At 38.6% G+C, this 14,759-nt stretch overlaps 1 protein-coding gene across 1 annotated transcript in view; it reads left to right on the top strand.

Moving 5' to 3' along the window:
* The window catches only part of BAZ1A (bromodomain adjacent to zinc finger domain 1A), a 115,505-nt gene that overhangs the window by 20,006 nt on the left and 80,740 nt on the right, over positions 1-14,759 (top strand). The window contains exon 3 of the mRNA XM_084631997.1: positions 13,403-13,543. Coding sequence (XP_084488123.1) covers positions 13,403-13,543 — 141 coding nt within the window. The remainder of the gene's footprint in view (positions 1-13,402; positions 13,544-14,759) is intronic.

Genomic DNA, 14,759 nt, shown 5'->3' with positions numbered 1-14,759 from the left:
GCCCAAAGAATTTTTTTTTTAAAGTAATTTTCTGCTAAACACCTCTTTTGTATCCATATAACTCTTTCAGTTAGGGGTACAGTTTTTCTTTTTAACCAAAATAATTATACTGGTACCATCCTTAATTTGGACTCAGTTCTATGATATACAGGTGCCGTGTACCAGTATAGCTTATTCCCTTTCCCAGGGGGAACTAAGCTATACCAGTAAAGTAATTTTTATATAAATATATCTTGTTTTTCTTCTTACTGTAAATTTTAAGACCTGGTTCTCAATTATAATAAGACCAAGCTCATGATTTTTGGGAAGGACTCTCTGCAAATTGAGTGGAAAATAGAAGGGCACATAAGAACGGCAATACTGGATCAGACCGAAGGTCCATCTAGCCCAGTATCCTGTCTTCTGACAGTGTCCAATGCCAAGTGCTTCAGAGGGAATGAACAGAACAGGTAATCCTCAAGTGATCCATCCCCTATCACCTATTCCCAGCTTCTGGCAAACCAGAGGTAAGGGACACCATCCCTGCCCATCATGCTTACCTTGTAAAACAAGTCTCTGTTTTTACTTATTTAGGGAGAAAGTTTATCATTTGGGCTGTTGGTTCCCTTATTATAAAGACTTAAAACAAAAGGTCCTTAGCTCTGCTCAAAGGATGCTCTGTTTTACCCTCTCATATGGTGGGAACAGAGTAGCTCCAGCGCTAAGAATTTTTAATGCTAAAATAATATTGCAGAAGATTGATTTAAAGGCCAAATTTCAAATCCATTCAAAATAATTTTGTAGGAGACTTTTAATTCTCCCAAATTCTACCCCATCTTGTTTTTACATGCTGAGGTGGGTGTTTTTTCTGTCAGTAGTACAGTTTGTATTGCTTTTCTTATATTTTGTTCTAAAATATGAACTCTTCCAGATTATAGATTGCTCCATCTTTGTCTTCAGGAGATGGAGGAGCAACCTGTGTACGCCTTATTTCCCTGGTATAGGACCTTTATTATAGCTAAGTTGGGTTTTTCTGTTACCCACTTATTGTCTATATCTTTTAATCAACATAATCAACTACTTAAACAAAGAAAAGGAGTACTTGTGGCACCTTAGAGACTAACCAATTTATTTGAGCATAAGCTTTCGTGAGCTACAACTCACTTCATCGGATGCATACTGTGGAAACTGCAGAGGGCATTATATACACAGAGACCATGAAACAATACGTCCTCCCACCCCACTCTCCTGAGAGTGAGTTTGTGTGTGAGGGGGCGGAGGGTGAGAAAACCTGGATTTGTGCTGGAAATGGCCCAACTTGATTATCATACACATTGTAAGGAGAGTGATCACTTTAGATAAGCTGTTACCAGCAGGAGAGTGGGGTGGGAGGAGGTATTGTTTCATGGTCTCTGTATATATAATGTCTTCTGCAGTTTCCACAGTATGCATCCGATGAAGTGAGCTGTAGCTCACGAAAGCTTATGCTCAAATAAATTGGTTAGTCTCTAAGGTGCCACAAGTACTCCTTTTCTTTTTGCGAATACAGACTAACACGGCTGTTACTCTGAAACCTGTCATTATACTTAAACAAAGAGTGGCTGTTATTATCCAACAAGAAGATTTGGCTATTATTCATGATTCTAAGTTTGCCTTTTTGTTTTCTACTTTGAAAGATAGCTCTTGTTTTTGAACCATATTTGAATGAGTTATCAAATCCTCCTATACGTAAGGCATGCTCAGTTAAGATTGCAAACCATGGAAACTGTTGTCCTTAAAGGTAGAAAAGTTTCTTTGCATCTTCATTTTTGCCCACGTAAATATGGAACATTAGAAGATCTATGTCATTAGCTTTTAAATCTCAGAATTTTCCAGCTTCTGAGAGCATGCTGGATTTCACCTCTTTTGTGTTTTTTTTTTTTTTTTTTTTAAGAATCTTTATCACCTTCTTAAAAGGTAATGGTTTTAATATTTTCTCAATCCCCTGTTGTAATTAAATCAGTGGCAATTTTTGTCCTGTTAACATTGTGCTAAGGAAAAGAGTTTTTACTAAGTTCTGATTGATATTTTCATGTATTATATCGATGTTGCTGTTGTTTTAGATAGTGTATGTTTTTCTTTTTGTATTTGTGAAACACATATATGTCATATGCAATCTAATAAAATTGGATTATACACAATATCTGATCTTTAAGGAAAAGTCAAATGAACTGGGAAAGTTTAGTCTTGAGAAAAGAAGACTGTGGGGAACCTGATAACCTCAAATATGTTAAGGGTTATAATAAAGAGGACTGTGATTAATTGTTCTCTTAAGGTAGGATTAACAGTAATGGTCTTAATTTGCAGCAAGGGAGGTTTAGGTGAGATATTAGGAAAAATTTTCTAACTATAAGGATAATTAAGTACTGGAATAGCCTTCCAAGGGAGTTTGTGGAATCCTGTCACTGGACATTTCTAAGAAGAGGTTGGACAAACACCTGTCTGGGTTTACTTGGTCCCGCGTCTTGAGGTCCCTTTCGTCTGTACATTTCTGTGATTCTTTTCAGTTCAGAACTGTCCAAAGAATTCTGAATAGCAAACAAACAAATATCAATTTACATTCTGTTGCTGCTTTACAAAACTAGGAGCAGCAATGATACTGAAGCTGTTTGCCTGTAGAGTCAGGAAGACCGTATTCCATTAGTTTACTTTCTGCTCATATTTAGAAGATTCTTTGCAGTCTTAAGGGTTAGAAACTTTTATTTTAATATAATGAAAACTAATAGTGTACTTAGATTTTTCAGAAAGCCTTTGACAAGGTCCCTCACAAAATGCTCTTAAGCAAAATAAGCTGTCATGAGATAAGAGGGAAGGTCCTCTCATGGATCAGTAACTGGTTAAAAGATAGGAAACAAAGGGCAGGAATAAATGGTCACTTTTCAGAATGGAGAGAGATAAATAGTGGTGTCCCCCAGGAATCTGTACAAGGAGCAGTACTGTTCCACATACTCATAAATGATCGGGAAAAAGGGGGAAACAGGTGGCAAAATATGCAGACGATACAAAGTTACTGAAGATAGTTAAGTCCAAAACTGATTGTAGAGAGTTACAAAGGGACCTCACAAAGCTGGGTGACTGGGCAACAAAATGGCAGATGAAATTCAGTGTTGATAAATGCAAAGTAATGCACACTGGAAAACATAATCACAGCTATAAATATAAAATGATGGGGTCTAAATTAGCTGTTACTACTCAAGAAAGAGATCTTGGAGTCATTGTGGATAGTTCTCTAAAAACATCCACTCAATGTGCAGTGGCAATCAAAAAAGCTAATAGAATATTGGGAATCATTAGGAAAGTGATAGATAGTAAGACAGAAAATACCATATTGCCTCTATATAAATCCATGATATGCCCCACATCTTGAATACAGTGACCAGATCTGGTTGCCCCATCTAAAATATATATATATTTATTAGAGTTGGAAAAGGTACAGAAAAGGGCAACAAAAATGATTAGAGGTATGGAACAGCTTCCATATGAGGAGAAATTAATAAGACTGGGACTTTTCAGCTTGGAAAAGGGATGACTAAGAGGGGGATATGACAGAGGTCTATAAAATGAGGACTGGTGTGGAGAAAGTAAATAAGGAAGTGTTATTTACTTCTTTGCATATCATAAGAACTAGAGGTCACCAAATGAAATTAATAGACATCAGGTTTAAAACAAACACAAAAGGAAGTATTTCTTTGCACAGTGCAGTGAACCTGTAGAACTCTTTGCCAGAGGGTGTTGTGTACACCAAGACTGTAACAGGGTTAAAAAAAAACTAGATAAATTCATGGAGGATAGGTCCATCAATGGCTGTTAGTCAGGATGGGCAGTGATGCAAAGCCATGCTCTGAAGTGTCCGTAACCTCTGTTTTCCAGAAGTTGGGAATCAGCTACAGGGACTGGATCACTTGATGATTACCTGTTCTGTTCATTCCCCCTGAAACACCCAGCATTGGCCACTTTTGGAAGACAGAATACTGAGCTAGATGGATCATTGGTCCGACCCAGTATGGCTATTCTTATGTTCTTAAACTTTAGATTCTGCAGAAGTTGCTGGCACTTGCCTGGGAAAACTTCCATTTACTGTGGAGAAGTGAATTTCTGAAGTCCTGATAATAAAGCTAATACAGTGCCTGTGAAAAGTGTAATTGATAGCACTGGAAAGCAGATTCTTTCCACAGGACTCATACAGCCTTCAGTCTTTCTCCATTGCCATTCAATATACCTCACTTCAGTTCTGGAAGTACCATGTCTAAGGAGCTCAACTTCCATGACTTACATTTTTGGGATGCTTCTTTTTATTCTGTTGACTAGTAGCAATTATGATGAGACGGTTTATGTAAGGTCCACTAGAATAAGACCCCACACCTTATTTCATGTAGGCCATTGAACAGCTGTTAATTAGTACTGACTTTTGGTTATTGCTAACCTGGATGGCAATATGTATCAATCCTGGTCTATATATAGTTTTTGTACCAGTATAACTTTGTTGGTTAGTGATGTGTTTTTTTTGTTTTTTTTTAAAACTGATACAGTTATAGCCCCACAAATCACATTGTGGATGCAGTTATACTGGTATAAAGGTGCCCTGTACTGGTATAACTTGTTCCCCTTGCTGTGTGGGAATAAACTATGCTAATATAACCATGTATATACTGGTACTGTATAGCTGCATCCACATAAAGAAGGTTGTGTCCTTTTAATTTTGGTATAGTTAAAGCAGTACCAATTTTGTGTGTAGACAAGGTCTCATTGTCGTAGAAGTGAAAGGGCCAGTATCTCACTAAATCCCCTGATCCAGCCAGTCCCATTTAAGCAGCCCTATCTACTAGTCAGGTAGTATTACTTGAAACAAAGTTTTTATCTTAGTATTCAATGAAAACTAAAACATGAAAGGAATCACAATCACACTTTTAGTGCAAACATGTGAATTTCTACACTTACCAAAAATTCTCTTTTTGCTTTTAATAAGATTTTAACTGTAGTATATTATAGCTAGTTATTAAATGGTGAAGTTACTCTTACATTTGTAGCTATCTGTTTGTGAATTATTGGGTTGAAATTAATTTTTGTTCATAATGGTTTGGTACTATTAGGAAGTGTGTGTCTTTTTGATTTTAACATTTGGAATAATTTAAGTGGAAGGAACACCAGATTCTTTCTTTTGTCTATTTAGGAGATTTTTAAAAGTGGATTTAATCTTGCTTCTGGCTCTCTATTCATTAATGCCCCATTTATATTAAAACTTGCCATCAAAATAACTTGTGGTATTTACACAGAACTGAACAATATTTCTCTGAGATTCAGGATTCTTGGCTCAAAATGATTTTTTCAGGTTCTCATTTTGTGGTGTTGTACCAATTTATTACGAGGTATATGGAAACAAATTTAATATGCACTCTGGACTCTGACAAGAGACTCTTTCTGAATTACTGACTTTTAAATTATACTGTTAACATAATAAAATGCCAGATTATTATTTGTATCCCAGTAGCACTTAGGAAGCCACAACTAGATCAAGGCCCTGTTGCGCTGAATGAGTATAGACAGAGACAGTCCCTCCTCTAAAGACCTTAGAATTCTAGGACCTGATCCTGCAACTGCCTTTATACAGACAGGCCCTGCACTCTTGCAGAGCCCTTTTGACTTTGGTGGGACTCCCCTGGGATGCAGGGGTTTGCTTGTGCAATCATTTGTAGGATCAAGGCTTTAGTTTGACAAGATAAGACATAACAGGTGCTTGAAGCAAATGAACAGTGTGAAAAGAGGATGGGGAACAGTAATACAAGCTATGCGAATATAAAACTATGCCCAGATGCCTTTTATAAGGAAAGCACAGATTCTTCAAATAAAATGTACCTGTACTAAAAATGTATCATGTTAAGGGCAGTTATTTGTTAAAGAAAAAGGAATATGAAAAGGTGAGTAGTGTTTTAAATTAATGAGAACTCTGCCACCTCCAGCATTCAAAAATTTGACCTCATGAACTGTCCTACAAAAGTTATTTCCAATTAGATGTTTTGGATATCCTGTTTCATAGCTTTTTAGCAAATTGTGCATTCATATATATGTACCTACACCGTGCAGCCACACTTGAAGAATTCTAACCCTGCATGTCCTGGTACTTGGAATTTTTAATGTGCACGTGTAAGTGTTTTCACTGCAAAGCACAGGTACCTGAGTGCAAGGTACAGTCCCAGCTGAAAATACAGCTCAAAAAGTCAATTTCATGATAACTTAAACCTGTATGTTTTGAGGAGATTTAGAACTCCTGTAATATATTCTGCTAAAAGATAGTATTCAGTAACACTTTAGAACAAATGTTATTTAAAATCCTTTATTCTAAATGCACTTTTTTTGTGCATCAACCTATTAACTACCTAAATATATGTTCTTTTAAATGGATTATTTTTCTGCTCTACAAAAAGAGAACTACTTTCGTATGGGGCGAATAAAAATCAATATGCAGGGCCCCCTCCAACTCCTGATGTGGCCCTGTATTCAGAAATCAGTGAAGATCTGCTCACTGTGGCCAGATCTGCTCACTGTGGCACTGACTTTGGCACTAGTGATGTCATCTTCACTGATATCCTTTCCGGCACCAGAGGCACCTCCTTTGGTGCCAAGAGCTTTTCTGGCACCAGCCTTATCTCAGGCACTGCTGCCTTCAGTGGCCTTCAAGTTTTAGTTGGTGCCCGTTTAGCCAGAACTGTTGGCACTGGCATTGGAACCACTATGTTTGCAAGAGGAATGGTATCAGATAAATAGGAAGAAAGTCCTTCAGAGGAAACAGAGCAGTCACTCATTGATGGATATACTGAGGTCAAATCTCCTGAAGACTGAATAAGTTTGTAGTTTTGTTGGTCTCTTCCCCGATTAAACAATAGCAGTTTCAAGAGCTTATGGGAAGAATGACTAATACCCTCCATCTCCAGACAGGAGTTCCAGCACCAGAAACATCTGATTTCCTTTTTGATACTATGGAATGACAGGCAAAGGATAAAATTACACTCCCAACTATTTCAGACCTACTAAATCCAAGGACATCTGGCACTCTCCCATTTCTTCACCACTGATGTAGAAGACGACTAATCAGATGTACCAAGTAAACTTGTAGGGCCACTGATTTTTGTTACAGCATCATTCAGCAAATTCTATAGTAGTCTTTGCAGACCAGGAAATTGGCTAGAGCAGCAAGGTATCCCTTTCTTTTCCCTTAGGGCTTGTCTACACTTAACAGTGCTGCAGCGGTGCAGATGTGCTGCTGTAGTACTTAGTGAAGATTCTACCTACGCCAATGGGAGAGATTCTCCCATTGATGTAGGTAGTCCACCTCCCCGAGAGGTGGTAGCTATGTTGATGGGAGAAGTCCTCCCCTCTGTGTAACGCTGCCTGTACTGGGAGTTAGGTTGGTATAACTGCATCATTCAGGGGTGTGGATTTTCAACACCCCTGAGCAACGTAGTCATACTGACATAAGTTTGTAGTGTAGACCAGGGCTTAGATAGTGAAAGTCGCAGACTGGATGGTTTTGGGAAAAAAGTTGATTCTTCCTCCTTATTGGGTTTCTGTGTGGCAAACTGCATATCCTGATACACCTAAGCAGTTTGGGACTTCACTAACTCTATTTTGGACTCCTTTCTGGAGGAACAAAGGGAAGCTGTAAAAAAATGTTTGTCACTGAGGGTAGAATGTTAGATATTCATTGAGACTATCATATGATACCTCAGATATGGCTAGCGCAATGGCCACTAGCATAGTTATGGGGCGATATTCTTGCCTCGGATCACTGGCCTTGCTCTGGAATCATGAGAATAATGAAGACGTCCTCTTTGAAGGGTCAGGTCTTTTTAGTAATGAAATGGATGAGTCCGTAGAGAGGATTAAAACCGAGAGTGTCACCCCACCTCGTTCCCCTCTGCTCTTAACTCCTATAGGACTTTCCCAGCTCTTATCTGCCTCAAAGAAGGTCTCCTATACTGCTTTCTAGTTCCATAGATGGTCTCCTTTACAGCAGCAGAGCATTCAATGTCGGAAAAGATTCCAGTCATCTGCTCCATCCAAGGCTGCTTCTTCAAAAAGGCCACAGCACATATTCTGTTCATTCTTTTACTAAGCATTTTACTCATGCTTCAGTGTTTGATTTGGTAAAATGGTGCTACAGTTTGTATTTAGTTAGAACTCCTCTTTGCACCTTCTTTTGATGGGGGGCGGAGGGGCACCACTTTGAAACAGGAGTAGATCAAAGTGCATTAAGGAGTGTGTGTCAGCAGGGTCCAAATGGACAGTTAGTGTGTGGCAGGCTTGTGCGGGATAGATTCACACCCCAGTTGCTGCAAGTTAAATGTTCATATTGACAAGCCCTAAAACTTTAAGTGTGTTCCTGTGCATGCATCCAACAAAGTGGGTATTCACCCACGAAAGCTTATGCTCCAATACGTCTGTTAGTCTATAAGGTGCCACAGGACTCTTTGCCGCTTTTACAGATCAAGACTAACACGGCTACCCTTCTGATACCTGTGCAGCAAGTTGCTTTTATCTTAGCAGCTTTACTGGCCCTGTTCCAAATCATTTTGAAGACAGTGGAAAGATTCCTAATGACTTCAATGGGGTTTGGATCTGGCCTTCCATTTTCAGTGTTTGTAAAATGCATGTCACTGTAGTTACTGCTGACCATACTAGAATTTAAAGAGAGAAACTTAATTAACTCAAATAATTGATGTGACTTAAAAAACCATGTATTTTGTAACTTTTAATGCAAGATGAGGAAGAAAAAATGTCTTTCATTTAGTTAACCCATGCTCTTCTTTACCTGGCTCATGCTGAAGCTATCCTTATTTTAGAAAGCAGTGTTTTAAATTAGGGGGCTGTTTTTGAGAGTTTGCTACTTGCCTTCACAATCACATTTTTATTTGGTATTCATCTGTTTTCTTTTATCTGCATATAATATAAAATAGGATAGATAACTAAGGCTACAATTTTGTCACAGAAATTTTCAGTAAATTTCACGGCATAGGTGAAGGAAGAAAATGAAAAGTCACAGAAAGATCTCCAAATGTAGTTTTCATCTGCTGTTCTTAAGGAAGAGCTATACTTTTTCCCCACTTCTAAAGAAACTGAATCAAATTTATCAAAAATTATGTTTAATCCTTGTTGCTACTATGAAATATTACATTAACGCTCCCCCCCCAAAAAAAAACATTTAAAGAGTAACTTTTGTTGTTTGTAGAAAATTTCATAATAAAATAAGTAAATAACAAAGAATTGACACCAAAGAGAATACTGTTGGGGCTGCGGGGGAGGTGGTGAGGAGGGAAAGAGTGGATTATATACTGGATGTGCTGAAAGGTGAGACCCAGGGGGAGAGAGGAGGCATGATTGGAAAGTGAGCCCTCCCCATAGTGGTAGCTCCTGTCCTGTGGGGCTGTAGGCTCTCCACTCCATGCGTTGTGTGACCTGGAGCATGTGGTCACAACACCATTCAGATTTGGCACGTCCATGCACAAATCTCCATCTGCGGGTGCTGGAAGGACTGCAAAGCCGGGGGGGGAGGGGTAGGGAATCTCTCCCTCGCCCTTACCTTACCCTCCCTGCTGGTGAGCCCAAGACCCTCTGGTGATGGGTCCAGTTGGTCTCTTGTCCTGAGACGCACCACCACCACGGTTTTGACAGCTGGTGAGGGCCTGGCTGTCAGCAAGCGGCCTGATGCAGAGTGGAACCTGGCCAGCACTTTGCATGATGCACCACAGAACCTGGATGCTGACTGGGTCAGGCTGCAGCACGCTTCCCTCCAGCCAGGTTTTAAAAAGTTGCGGGGCATGGTCCCTTTGACTCTCCCATCTCCAGTGCGTATGGGTCTTGGTCCATTCCAATGGAACAGGAGCTGCTGCTGCGGGGTGAGTGTGGGGTGGGCTCGTCACCACTTTATTCAGGTTCACTAGTATTGTAAATTCTGTGACCTCCATGCCTTATCCATAAGACACAAACTGGCTATCTAGTCTGACCTCTTGTATATCACAGGCTACATAATTCCACCCACTTACCTTTGTATTAAGTGCAATAGCTTGTCTGACTAAAACATATCGTTCAGAAGGGCATCCAGTCTTGATGTGAAAACATCAAGAGATGGAGAATCCACCCCTTTCTGTGGTAGTTTGTTGAAATGATTAATCACCCTGACTGTGTTGAAGGTTCTTCTTGTTTCTCTGGATCAAGTTTATAGGGCATGATGGTTCAGCAGAGCCTCTGCTGTTATGGGAAGAGAGAGGATAGATAACATTTTATCCCCTTTTTTGACCTAGCAAAGGGATAAAAGAGTAAATAAAAGTTGTGCTGAAATGCTCATTGACTAAATATTCATCAGCTTCCGGGAAGGTTAAACATTTTTAGTTTTTAAATTCTTTCAATTTTTTGATGACACATTGTAGAATTTAGTATCAGTTACAGAATTCAATCTGTTCTAATTTGAGCTTTCATGAGGCTCTTCTAATATATTTTTCAGTTTTAGAATGTATGAGCTCCCTCTTGTGGCCCTTTAAAAATTAAGCACTAGAATGATAGAGTGGTGATAATGACTATGGCTCCAAACCTATTGGTGCTTTTAATAGTTTTCTAGTAGAAATTTATTTTTTAAAATGTTAGCTAAATTGAACTGGATAACATTTTCAGGGAAATTTATTTTTCAGCTTATAAAATAAAAAAGTACAAAAAACACTTTTTAAGTGAAACCAACTATGTAATAGGTTTCAGAGTGGTAGCCGTGTTAGTCTGTATCAACAAAAAGAACAAGGAGTACTTGTGGCACCTTAGAGACTAACAAATGTATTTGAGCATAAGCTTTCATGGGCTAAAACCCACTTCGTCGGAAGTGGTGTACAGGCAGTTTTGTGGTACTGACCTCTTCACTATAAGACAGATGTGTGTAATAAGGGTCATTGGTTTTCTGATTACATTAAATGTGAGTACATTTTGGGGTGGGAAATAGGTGAAACACAGTTCCTAATTTCTTTTCCTTTCCTGACTGAATTTTTGGCAAGACTTGAAAAATGTACTGTCCTCTTGCTAGTAGCTAGCTAATTGAGGACTGGATGAGCATAGATAGATCCACATAGTAGTATTGAAACACAATTATCACACTGCTAGGCTGAATCCTGCTGGTCCAATTTATCTTTGGTATTGGCTTGGATAGTAGGTTTAGGCCTTTGGGCATGTATCTGGCAAATATTGTTGGACCGTGGTCTTTGTCAAACACCCTTGTTAGAGGGAGATTACATTTCCTTTATTATATTGCAGTAATGTTAATGTGCATCTATTTAAATGATTGTGCATGTGAGATATGATGTTGGGGTTCCCTCTAAAGTGTCACTAGAAATTTCTTCTATCCACACAACAATTACAGTATGAGCAGATGTAGTGCAGACTTCCCTGAACTACTGTGCCAGTGTGCCTGAAGCCTGATTTTGAGGGACTCTCTTGGAGGTAGTGGAGTAGTTAAATCTTCATGTGAATATGCTGAAAGATTGTTTACAAGAATTCCAATTAATGTTAATTATAATGGTAGTTTTTGTGGTTTGGACAATTATCAACCAATTTACTTTACATAGGATACCAGCAGCTGTTGGAGGGTAGTTTCTGGCTGTTATTATCTTGTGAAGTATTTGAAACAATGATATAAAGATGAAAGTTTGTGTATCTAATTGCCAATAACCTGAGCTGACTAGTGCCTCCTTCCCTCTGGATGATCTGTTTTGAAAACATGAACTCTTCATTTCAAACAGTTTGTTTCAGGAGTTAGTATTTTGTAGCAGGGAATATTTTGGGCCTAAACCTTCTTGGAAGAAATCCCTTTTTAAAATGTATGTTTGTATCAGTGTATAGCGGATATTATTTTTCAAAAAGAGCTCACTAGCCAGTTGACCTCCTTTTGGAAATTGTTCATAAATTGATAACCATATCCTGGGACAAAGCAAGATTGACATCTTTTAGAAAGCAGGATGTGTTAGCCTACTTAGCCTTCTTCCCCCATTCAGGGTTCCGAGCTTATAAAAAGGAGGCAGGGCGGAGATAGCTCGAGTAGTTCTCTCATTCCTTCTTATTACTGAAAGTGTAGTGAGATTGGCAGCACACTTAATGGCCTCAATTTTTCTCTTGTTGTTTTCCCTCATTCTCCCCCCCCCCCTTTCATGCTTGTATATGGGGAGGAGGGGGTTAGTAAGGACTTCTTTATCATTTTTTGTTTGTTTTTCATTTCATTAAAAAATTTTTTTTTTTGTTCCTTTGCAAACATTGCCTGGTGTTTAGCCCTCTTGGACTGCTTTCTTTTCCCAGTGTTGGTTCTCTCCAGATGATTTTTCCTCATAAATATTTCCTATCTTGGATCTGTGACCCCACATGCACGTATCTAAAGGGGCTAAGAAAGCTTGGTTCAAGCCCTGTGCTTTGCAATTCTCTGATGTTCATTACCAATACTGATGCTCAGTTCCTCTAAGAAGGTAGTTATAATATGGTTTTCCTTTGGCTACCCTTGCAGTCAGTGTTCAGCTTCATTCATTGTCCACAATGGATAATTTTCATAGTGCAGACATGGCTTTAAGAGATTGAACTAAAAATGTGCACCCAGGAGTGCCAGGGAAGGAAGAAACCTAGTGGCTAAGAATTGTTTATTATATAGTTATGAAACATATTAAATGAGTGTCAATTGATTATAGATTTTGAATAACACACTTAATTTTGTTTCTTTTATAACTAGCACTCATGATAGCAAAGGAATGGATTTGCTTTGTTTGTCATTTGTATATGTGCCAGATGGAGCCTTAATATGTGTCAGGAGATAAATGGGCCATTATTAAGATTAGATACACAGTGGTCATTTTAGCCTTGTTTATTTGGGTCATCAACTATACTAGAGGATGATCTTTTCTAGTATAAATACTTTGGCAACACAAAATCCTTTCCTTTCTTCCTAGATTACTATGAAAATAAACGTAAAAGGTTTCTGTCTCATTTCTAAGTAACAAAAATAAAGTTCATTTTATTTTAAAAAGATGTTGTTAATTGTCATTTGGATAAAATAAGCACAAAAGCTCTTACTACCAGTGATTTCAAAATAAACTGAAAAAGTATATTTAAGTAAACAAAGCTCAGTCAAGTGTATATATGACTTAGAAAATTCTAATAATTTACTGGCCTATTTAGTCAAGTTGGTATATATTTAAGGAGGTGAATTAGTCACTTTTACAGATGCGGTAAGGTGTAACTCCTATGTAAAATATAACCACTGTTTCTATTCTGGGATTACAAATGTACTTTTAGAATAATTAATTCAACAAATTTAAACTTTTTGCATTATCAAAGGACCTTCATGTTTATAACTGTCCTTATTTTATTTCAGGTTGCAATGTAAGATTTTGGAAGTCATAGCTCCACATCACAATGGAGTTGCCAATGGCCACATCAACAGTACCAATGAAGACACTATCGTCATCAGTGATAGCGATGATTCAGAAACACACAACAGTTCTGCACAAAATGGGTAAATTACAAGTTTTCAAGTGAATCAAATATTTTGATTACGTTTTGGAAAATGAGGCTAAAGCAGATTTAGTGGGACTTTTCTTGAAGAGATTTGTCTCAAGCAAAGTGCAGAGGATACGGTGTCAGAATATTTAGCCAGCTGAGCAGTCTGAGTGGCTAAAGATTCACAGGTGCCTTATATATTGCGAAATAGGCAATTTAAGTGTATTTAGCCAGAGAGCATTGAAAAAAAAGAATAATTGAGGCATAAGAGGCATTAATCAATTTCAGATTACATCCTCTGTAGGAGGGTAGCGGTGTAGCACTTGGTCTGTTTTCAAAGCTTCTCTTCTCTACTTCTGCTCTGTTTACCAGACTTAAAACTAACATTGTAGAGTTTAATGTGTTTTTTGGACAAAACCTAAAAATACTTGTAAGATTGCAAACACTAATTCAGGGTTGTATTTTAAATAGGGATTTCACTTTAGAGCAAATACGAAAAAGAGAACTCTTCCAGAAGCTATATGGCCCATTATTTTACGTATTTATTTTGATATTTCTATTAGATGAACAGACTTCTGCCTCATGTAGATTTTTAATTGCCAGCTTTTTAATTGCTGACGACCCTGCCCCTGCTCCACTTCTTCCCCCAAAGCCCTGCCTCTGCTCTGGAGCTGCAGCCTGACACGGAGCCTGCCTGCCCCTCAACGAGAGGCAGGGAGGAGGCGGCCCCTGCTGAACAGGGGCTGGTGCGGGTTGATGATCTGGCACCTCCCACCCCCATGCTCGCAGTAACCAGATTTTTGGTGTCCAGTCAGTACATCTGACTGGACACTGCCAGGTCTCCTTTTTGACCTGACAACCCTATTTTCATGACGCAGCTCCTCCTGGACCCTTAATTTAGTGTGCCATATTTTTCCTGTGCTCCAGGAAAGACTCCAAATTCAGTTTTATGATTTTATATATAAGAGCAAATAGGAAGATCAAGTGGGCTGACTTAAACCGTTACTTGAACTGGTTTCTGAGACTGGGGCAAGGAAAATTACGGAGGAAAATATAAAAAGGAGATAGATTTGAGAACAAGGTTCCTCTTTACAATTATTTTGCCAGTCCACAGTGCTGCTGAGCTACAGATTTAGACCACGGTCTTATAAACTGATCGTTGTGGGCAGACCCCTATCCCTGTGTGGAGTCCCATTGACTTCAGTAGTGCTTCAGATGGATGTAGGGGTCTG

Source organism: Lepidochelys olivacea (assembly GCF_965140295.1).
Source record: "Lepidochelys olivacea isolate rLepOli2 genome assembly, chromosome: 6".
NCBI classification, from domain to species: Eukaryota; Metazoa; Chordata; order Testudines; family Cheloniidae; genus Lepidochelys; species Lepidochelys olivacea.
Note: the sequence above shows the minus strand (reverse complement) of the source record. Positions and strands in the feature narration are given on the sequence as shown.